The sequence below is a fragment of the Cryptotermes secundus genome, unplaced genomic scaffold, assembly GCF_002891405.2.
Source record: "Cryptotermes secundus unplaced genomic scaffold, Csec_1.0 scaffold318, whole genome shotgun sequence".
NCBI classification, from domain to species: domain Eukaryota; kingdom Metazoa; phylum Arthropoda; class Insecta; order Blattodea; family Kalotermitidae; genus Cryptotermes; species Cryptotermes secundus.
The window spans coordinates 326,695-337,060 of record NW_019730108.1 but is presented as its reverse complement, the minus strand read 5'-3'; the positions used below and the strand labels follow the sequence as shown (position 1 = coordinate 337,060).

The following is a 10,366-nucleotide window of genomic DNA, read 5'->3' as shown; positions in this document are numbered from 1 at the left end:
AGAGTAAACGGGTCAAATTCCTTGATAATTACACTGGTATCATCCGCAAAGAGAATAGGGGTGGAAACCTTATTTAGGATTAACGGAAGATCATTGATATAAACTAGAAAAAGCAAGGGCCCAAGAATGGAACCCTGGGGGACTCCATGAGAAATTTCACCCCAGTTGGAATAAGTACTTGAGCTAGAATGTTTTGATTGTAATCTTATTCTTTGAAACCTACCATTCAAATAAGATGCTATTAATTTGTGAAGTGGGCCAGATATACCATAAAATTCCAATTTAGATAACAATATCCCATGGTTAACACAATCGAAAGCTTTTTCCAGATCGCAAAATAATCCTCCCACACTATGCCCATCATTAAGGGCTTGGATTATCTGATTCAGTAATTTGAAGGTAGCTTTATCGGTTGATGAATTTGGCCTAAATCCAAATTGTTCGTTTACTAATATGTTATTATTGACCAAATGATTACTAAGTCTACTATAGATTACCTTCTCAAATATTTTTGAGAAGGAGGTCAATAATGATATTGGTCTATAATTACTAATACAATTCCTGTTACCCTTTTTATATATGGGTTTTATTTCTGAGAATTTAAGACGATCTGGAAAAATACCAGTTGATAAGGATCTATTTACAATATGGGTTAATGGGGATAAAATGTAATCTACACTGTTTTTTAAAATTTTGATAGGGATCTCATCGTAACCATACGAATTAGTCATTTTCAATTTATTAATGATGTTTGCTATTTCTTTAGCTGTGGCAGGATTGAAATTAATTTTAGGAAAAGTAACATTAAAAACATCAATTAAATAATCATAAAAATTTGTTTTTTCATTTGGATTACAATCCTTTTGAATATTATTGATAATTAATTCGGGTACAGATAGAAAATATCTATTGAAGGATTCAGAAATATTATTATAATTGGACGTAGATCTATTAAAATTATTGTTAAACATGGGCAAAATATCATAATGAGATTTCCTACCAGTCAAGGTTTTAACGACATTCCAAGCACTTTTGACTCTATCATTAGAGTTTATAATCCGTTTATCATAATAAATACGTTTAGTTGCTATAATATCACGAGCCAAGGATTTGCAATATGCCTTGTAATAACTTTTTATATTAGGATCACTGCTATTCCTACTGATCATGTACAAGTGCCTTTTAACATTACATTTGGTTTTTATACTAGATGAGACCCATGTTTTGTTTTTCGTAATATAGGGCTTAACATTTGCCTTAGGAAAACTAGAATTAAAAAATCTTAAAAATATATTTAGAAAAGAATTAAACATAGTATTGACGTCCTTTTCTTCAAATACATCATTCCACATCTCATAACTAAGTTTATAATTAAAATCATCAAGTGAGCATTTGTCTATTTTCCTAGTTATTAAACACACTTTATGAGGAGATGGTAACACAATATCGTGGATCAAGATGAATTGAGCATCATGATCCGATATACCATTGGGTATAGCGAATACTTTAAAAGACTCCAATCTCCAATAATCAATGAAAATATTATCAATGGCTGATTTGGATGAATTTTGAATTCTTGTAGGAAAGTCAATAACACTAAAAAGATTATATGAGTTCAATAAAGAATTCAATTGACGTTTTCTGTCGTTATCAGTAAGATAATCAATATTAAAATCACCACATACAATAAGCTCTACTTTAGTATTGTATAATAATTTTAATACAGAATCCATTTTATGCATAAAGTGTAAAAAGTTACCAGAAGGTGCTCTATAAACTACCAGTATAAGAATAATTAATAAGTCAACCTGAATTTTCAGAGCGGACAATTCGACATCAAAATCCAAACAATATGTTTCCAAATTTACAGCAACACAATTTAAATGATTTTGAACAAATATACATGTTCCACCTTTGAGTGCCTCCCTTCTACAATATGATGCACCCAATTTATAATTTTCAACCACCATAGCGTTCAGTTCATTGTGTCTTAAGTGATGTTCGGTAATACAAATAATATGAGGAAAATCTGGGTATAATGAACTCAATAATTCATCCACCTTATATCTCAGACCACAAATATTCTGATGGTATAATTTAATAGACTGACGTGTAACAGATGATTTAATATCATTATAACCCAAGAGACCTACCCTTTAAGCTGTAATTTGTTTATGATTGACATCAAAATTTGAGGGTTCCTCCCAGGCCCGACTACAATCCTCTATACAGTAAGTTGTTTTTTGTTGGCAGTGACTTGTGGCAGCTGTTGAGGTCGCAGGGTTACCAACTAGACTTGGTGCCGTATGCTGACTGGTACCAAAAAGTGAAAGAGACCGCCAGGAGCACCAGTGAGCACTCAGCAACCCTGGCCAACCTGCTGTACCTTCTCGATGCTCTTGTTATGTAAGTAGTCACAGAACTCCTCTCCATTTTCGGTGACCTGCACCTCAGTGTGTGCTTCCACTCACCTTCCTGGTCCCCATTTGCCTGGAATGATCAGGCAGGCTTGTTAGAGAGAGGTTGTCATAACAACTGGACACGCTGATTGAGACCTGCTCCTCCTGAGCAGGAAACTTTCCTCCCTCCATCCCTCACACCCAATGGCAGAAATGGATCAAGTTTCCATAATGCTGTGAGAGGAGAGAAGCTCAAGATGAGGGACAGTATCGAACACAATAACCATATTCTCTCTGGCAGCTTGCAAACATTAGTGTAACTGTTTTCTTAGAATCAGCATGGCCCAGATGTCATATCCCATAGGGATATTAGTGAATATAAGGGCAGATCGTAATAAGTGTTAAAACATGTGGTTTTGTAATCAATTGGTAGTCTTCTTGGATGATTGCTATTGAATTCTTGAGAAACTCATCTGTTTGAAGCACTTTCCCTTTTGTTTGTAAACACCAGCTGCATGTGTGGTGCATTAACTGTGTCTCCGCCATTTACTGGCACCAGTGAGAACCCTAACAGGACACTTACTAACTAGGTGACTAAGAGATTGACTAACTCCACGGAAGTGAGCCCTTCTTGAGAAGCCACCAATCATGTAGCCACTCAGGAATTTCCCAACTTTTTGTGAAACGCTAAGGTTCATTACTGTATTCATAAGAGTCTGCCCCTGATCTCTATCCTGAGCCAGATCAATCCAGTCCATACCATCCCATCCTCCCACCAACATCTAGGTCTTCCTTGTTCTCTCTTTCCTTCTGACTTTCCCACACAAATCCTATATACATTTATCATCTTCACCAGGCATGCTACATGTCTTGCCCATCTCATCCTCCTTTACTTTATCATTCTATTTATACTTGGTGAAGAGTACAAGTTATGCCTAACAGGCCACTAGTGTGTACACATCCCTATGGGGCATGACTTTGACCTGCCCTGTACAATGGCATTGCTGTTCACATAAGACATATTGCAGTGGCCCGGACTCCCTCAGCAAGTACTCCACATTTGCACAGACAAATCTGCAGGCCTCCCTTCAGATGCATGGCCTCACTTACCCTCCTGTCGACTCAGCACTGATGCATACATACATCAGTCACCTGACATCAATCGGCCTCATCCCACACCCCACCAGGGGCCAACAGAACAGTAAGTTTGTGTTTCTGTTCCATGCCTTACACTTCACTTGGGATTTGAGAAGGAAAGCGTTCAAAATGTTATTTAAATACCTCAAGGCATGAGACTGCTTGGAAGACCTAGTCACAGATGGGAGAATCATAGTGCTGTGGATGCAACTAAAAATAATTTAACTTCCTCACTCTGTCACCAGCCAAGGGTGTGATAATGAGCTGTCTGGTCAGGCTATCTCAGGCCTGAGGGGGTGGTCATAGATGAGTGTAGAGCGACAGTGAGGGGTTGATTAGTGGAAACTTGGAGAGACATTTGCTTGAATGCCATTTGATCCATCACAACTCTTGCATGAAGTCACATATGGTTGAATACAAAGCTCTGTGACAAGAAACCAGTATCTAACTACATGAGCTATGGCTTGATTGATTAAAATAGATATTCATTCATAGCTTGCTTGTCTTTCTCTTTGACCTTGAAGGTGGAAGCAGTATATTCCTCTGAAATGTGAGTGAACTTCTATCGGATTAAATGTCACATGTCAGAGCCTAGTACAGGCTGTATTTTGTAACCGGCTTTAGGATTGTCCATGAGAAGAAGTGAGAAGCTTGGCATGACATACAGTAGTAGGAAGTCTGTTATTTGAAATATACACTAAAACTTGATAAATTAAGTGTTGTTCATAATTGTCTGTTATGGGTAAGATGTGAGTCTCTGTCATGTTTCTAAAAACTGCTTTCCATAAAAAGACAAAAAATGGTTTTCATTAAGATATATGTTTTTTATTTGAAACATTCTTCAGTGTGCTAACTTTAACTTTATCTTTGTAATTGATGGACATCAAGGCCAATGAAGGATGTAAATTACAGTAGTATATTTGCAAAATATGTATACCTGACTTTGGTATAGATGTTTCTACCTTTGTTAATGTGGGTGGGACAGAACGACTGGTTAAATTTCACAGAGCTCATAACTTAGATAGACATTAACAATGTTGTAATATGCATGTAGGTATATTCCAAGTGACACATGCACTTTGAGGGGACCATATATTAAAAGAAGATTAATAAACAAAGCCATGATAACAGAAGCACAGCAGTTCCCTCTGCTATAATTTTAAATACCTGACGATGACCATATTGGTTGAAACATGTAGTGAAAAACTTTTAAAGCGAATAACCTTTAATAAGTTTTATAGAAAGACATGTTGCACATGAGATGGTGGAACCAGCAGCATTTGATACTAAGTGGTGTGCAGCAGAATGCTACAATGTAATAGTATATTCTTATCTCTGGAAGTGGTTTTGTTTCCTTACAAATGTTAATCTTTCCAAATCCAGTCCTCAGATATGTAATCTGTTACCCATTATAAATTTTACAACATGAATTCCAAACGATTCAAGTACAGCAGTTGACAATACTTGTGTGGAGGGTACAAGGTTAAGCTCATTTTCCACATCTTCCACAGTTAAGGCCTATCAGAACATGGTGCCCAGTTTATTACAGTTAATAAAACTGGTACAGAAACAAACTTAATACCCTTGAAATGGAGACAAATGATGAAACAATCACTCAGTTTCAGCTTTAACTCATGAGAATGTGTTTTCAAAGACAGTGATACCGACTGCAACTTTAACTCATTTGTATATGCTTCTTTAAATATGCCTGAAGCTAGTGTTACAGTTCAGTGTAAAAAGTACAGGTAAAATAAAGAATGACTGAATTACACATGGATTAAAAATATCTTACGAACATAAAAGAAGTGTCGTTCTCTCTCGCTTTGCTGCCTGCTCTGTGCTAGTTTCTTGCTTGGCTTACTGTTTGAGCCTGAAGGTGGAGGCAGTTAGTCCTTCCAAAACATCTAATGGCTTTCAGCCAGTCTAGATGGCATCGTACCCCAGAAAATAGAACTCTTGAATGATCATCATGTTTGCTGTCTTCTGGGAGGTGATGAAGTGTAGTCTGGTAGGTGTAGGCAGGACTACAAGATGTCACACACCCCATTGCAGTAATCTTCACCCATTCCATTATTCAAGGACAGTATCTGGGGCCACAGCTGTAGAGATACAAGACTGGAACCTCCCCATTCTCCTGTACATTACAGTACCCCAGTTTTGTGCTCACGCCTTCCTTGTCGTTGCAGCTGCTTGTTTGCTTCATGGAAAAGTGGCACTAGTAACTGGGGCCTCATCAGGCATTGGAGCAGCCATAGGTGAGCACCTGGCTGCAGCTGGAGCTAAAGTGGCACTAGCTGCACGTCGGACAGACAGACTGAAGGACCTGGAGGCCCAGATTGCACGACGGGGTGGCACAGCTGTAGCTATTACAATGGATGTGTGTGATGAACGGCAGGTATAGCAACATTTCAGACTGTGTGACCACGTGTTGGCATGTTGTCCAGCACTGCATGAAAGCATTGTTAAATTCAGCAAGCATAAACATAAGATTAGTACTGAGATAGCTCAATCAGTACAGTGACTCGGGTACAGGGTGGATAGCCAAGAAAATTGGGTTTGACTCCCAGCAAGAGTTAGATATTTCTCTTCTCTACAGCATCCAGACTGGCTTAGGGAATCACACAGCCTCCTATTGAATCAGTATGGGAGACCCTTTCCCCAAGGCATGATTCACACCACTCACCATATACAGCTGAAGTTAGAGTGCATGGAGCTATACCTCCACTCCATCATAAGTCTTGATGATGTAAGGCTGAATTAAGCACAGGCATAACTTCCCCATTACCTTTTCTTGTATAAAGACATCATAGTGTGATCTGATGCAGGTGCACGATGGTGTGAAGCTCGCAGAATCGCTGCTAGGACCGGTGGATATTCTGGTGAACAGTGCTGGGGTTCTGTACTACACGTTGATGAAGAATGTCCATGTTGAGGAGTGGCATATGATGGTTGACGTGAATGTGAAGGGTGTTCTCAACTGTGTCGGGACCATTCTAGGCAGGATGGTGGAGCAAAGACGAGGCCATATTGTGAACATCAGTTCTGATGGTGGCCGCAAGGTATGTAGGTATCCAGTACCTTTCTCTGAGCAACCTTTTGATAAGTAGAGCAGTTCATTACCAGTCATGGATTTCAATTGCCTTCGGTTTTCATTTAGCATCCAGTAGTTTGAAACTGATATTTGGTTTTTATGTATCAGCTGTTTTCAATTTATGTGCACAAGGATAAGATTGGTGGCTCCTGTACCAAGAGAGCTGCACTTCCTGGGGCCAGGACTGTAATGGTATCCAAAACCTGTTCTCTAGACTCTACATTACCAATGCATTACATCTTTTTGTGACACTTATTGTATTATGTTATTTATTTCTTTGTATTCATTGAAGGAGTGTGCAAATCCATTAAGCTTTGGTGAGAGCTAACAGTGATTCACGTAACACACAATATATGCTACCATCCCTGCTTATCACATTGTTTCCCTCAGCACCCTGTTTTCATATACTATCAGTCTGTGTTCTTCCTTCGTCATAAGAGACTAAAAATTCAGAGCCATACAAAATAACAGGTAAAATTCTAGTTTTATGTACTTTAATCTTTAGACTTTTAGTTCTGATGTAGAGTCTGGCTGTCCTGACTGAGGTTTTCATGAACCTCAGTCCCTCCTGCCCATATCAGAATAGTGCTCCTTTCTGCCACTTTGTGTTTTGATGATCCAGTCATCTGACGCTGTGTAGTGTGAGCTGCTGACACACAGCAATGTTGTGACTTTATTGTTTATTTGATGACTCTTATCAGTAACACAAAGTATATTGTGTTGGTTGATTGGATGACAGTGAAAAATGAACTGAAAAAATGGAGAAGGAAGTAATCATGTCTAAATACTGGTATTTACCTGGAGGGCCTGAAGAAAACCATTGTTTTTGTCCCAGTTGAGATTGAAATTGGATACTTCTCAGTTACAAGACAGAAGCGTTACTGCTTGAGTCAACTTGTTCAGTGGCAACATTTTAAAATAAACCATAAAAAAATAAATTCAGTAGAATGCTGCTTATCTGAATTAGTGACAAAGACAGTTTGGATAATCGAAAATTTGAATAATGGGATTAAATTCCTATTCACAAAAAACCACCATTGTAATGTACTGTAAAAGGCAAATGATAAAGTTGTCCCTGTGCTTAACTAATGAAGCACTACTCCATGAAGACGTGTGGAGGAGTAGATATATAGATCCACATTTTCTTGACCTCAGCACTAGTTGGAGGTGGGTGGTCAGCTTCATGCCCTGGCCGCTTTCCCCACAGGGAAAGAGCCCCCTGTTCCCATTGTATAGGAGGCTGGGTGGGGCCCAGATCCAGTCTGGATGACATGGAGAAGTGAAAATTCTTGACCTCACCGGAACTCCAACTCCAACCCCTTGGTTGCCCAGCCCGTAGCCAGTCGCTATATCAACTGTGCTACCCCATAACTATTATAATGTACTGTACTATTATAATAATAAAAACTAAAGAAACTTTATTTGGAAGTATCGAACAATGATGTTTGTTTAGCAGATGCATTCCTGGTTGTGGTGATTCAGTTAATTGGCAATTTGGATAATCAGCATGTACTGTAAGTAATGTTTTCATTTTATGTAAGGTAAAAGAAGGTGAAATATTCTTAACTGAAGAGTATCTAGATTCCATGAAACTAATTTCCCCTTCATTCTTTTGTAAATGAAATTTTATCTGTTTCTGTTGTTGAAACTTCACTTATTGTGATTGTTATCACAGTTACTTCTGTCAAAACGTCAAGTTGAAGAATATTATATTGCTAAGAAGTTTTAACATTTATTCATCAGGGGTTTCCTGGCCTGGCAGTGTACTGCGGAACAAAGTTCTTTGTGGAGGGCTTGTCACAGGCAATGCGTCAGGAAGTGGCAGAGTTTGGGGTCAAGATTACCTGCATCCAACCTGGAGATGTTAAGACAGAACTGTTTCAGAGGACCACTGACCTGGAGGTTGGTTGCATATCTTTACCTCATGCCACATCACAGAGTTAAGAAGAGGAGGTGTTGCAGTAGTTTTTGTCAACACATTTTCCAATACCCTGAATATTGGAAGTATCGCTGTGCATCTGTCAGACTCAACAGTGTCTTGAGAATGTCAGAGAAATATGGCAGTGGTGCAGATGCTTAGTTCTGTTTAGTTGCACTGTATAAGGGTTCCTGCTTTGAGACTTCTCTCTGAGTTGTCGCGCAACAGAGAAGCTGACTGTGCTGTAGGCTATAGTGGTAGAACAGTAGATGTTGCATAGAGTAGACTCCCCATAGAGGGTTACTGTATGAGGTCTGACTTCAAATTTCTTTGACTCTGAAGGTCACTGTGTTCTCAGATATAACACTGTATATTCTAGTCGCTACCCTGAAGATGGAGGCAGCAAGTTCCTCTGAAATGTTAGGTGTATATCAGACTGCACCTATCACATTCCACAACTCACCAGTCTTCATCACTGTTGCCATGAGGAACTCAGATCTCAGATTACCAGATATTTTTGTGGTCATCTGTGTTTGTAGGTGAATTCGAACATTTCAGAGGTATATTCTCCCTCTGGCTTTTAGGTAAACTCTGAAGATGTAGGCAGTATAAAGGGAACAAGTGATAAGCAATTGACAGTAGCTTCAGCAAACTACAGTAAATTCTTTCTGTACTTGAGTGACATCTGGAGGAGAGAAACGGCATTTATATGTATAGTTGCATGGGGATTGGCACTGGTGCATGATAAACTTCAACCTGTGAAGTTATGGGATCGGCGGAGAATGCGTTATGGGGCAGTAAGGTTTCTGTGATGATATTTTCTGGGGAGCCAGTAGATTAGAAAGCAGACCCATGATCATTATGTGTCACCAGCCAGAGTTGTGCAGAGACTGCCATTTCTGTAGTGTTTTATGTCGGTAAATTTAAAATCCTTAAAGTTTACTTCAGAATGATGAAAAAATCACTCAAAATTCACAAAAATGTCAACCTTCCAGTCTTCTTCTGCTTCCAAGATTTCTAGCACAGTCTAGACAGAGGCTTGGATTTCCATATAATCGTAGATTTAGCGCAGAAACAGTACAAACACATTCCAAGACAGTTTACTACAAAAAAACAGGAAGATTCTCATTTTACAATCGATTTTAGGCTATAAGAAGTTTTTGGGACTTTAAACACACTTAATGTGATTGGGATGGGTAAGATTGTAATGCCATGAAACTCATTCCCAAACTGTAAATATTAGCTCAGGAATGAACCTGAGATTATGAAATACTGGCATCCTTTGGATTGAGAGATTTTATCTATGCATGCCACAGTATTGGTTGAACGATGGCACAGCACATTTCATAGCTTGAGATAATCGTACCCATTCATTCATTCGTTTCATTTCTGTTAATCCAGGCTGATGCAACCGTTGGATATAGAGGAAGTCAAAGAACATGCAGTCATAAAAAGATTTTGTCAAAATTAAATATAAGATTAACAAGCAAATATAAATATTACAAGGTAACAATTTAAAAAATTATAAATATAGATAATATTTTGAATTAATAAACAGATAAAACGATTCAAATTATCTAACTTTGTACATAAAGAGTTATCCACTATATAAAATGAAATGAAATTTTAATACCATATTAGCACATCTATTACTGCACTGAAGTCATGGAAAGATGAATCATTTTATAAAAGTGTGCTAATTAATAGAGGTACAACCACAAAACTACTTGAGCATAAAATACTACCAGTTTGTAATTAGCAGTCATAGAACAAGAAAAAGATAATAAATGACCATAAAATATAACAACGATTTTATGCTGT

General features: G+C 38.2%; 1 protein-coding gene across 6 annotated transcripts in view; it reads left to right on the top strand.

Annotated features, from left to right (window-relative positions):
* Positions 1-10,366, top strand: part of LOC111866049 (linear gramicidin synthase subunit D) — a 44,236-nt gene that overhangs the window by 27,868 nt on the left and 6,002 nt on the right. For all 6 annotated transcript variants that reach the window (XM_023854573.2, XM_023854572.2, XM_023854571.2 and 3 more), the window contains 5 exons: positions 2,254-2,406; positions 3,428-3,600; positions 5,723-5,931; positions 6,362-6,595; positions 8,371-8,529. In XM_023854573.2, coding sequence (XP_023710341.1) covers positions 2,254-2,406; positions 3,428-3,600; positions 5,723-5,931; positions 6,362-6,595; positions 8,371-8,529 — 928 coding nt within the window. The remainder of the gene's footprint in view (positions 1-2,253; positions 2,407-3,427; positions 3,601-5,722; positions 5,932-6,361; positions 6,596-8,370; positions 8,530-10,366) is intronic.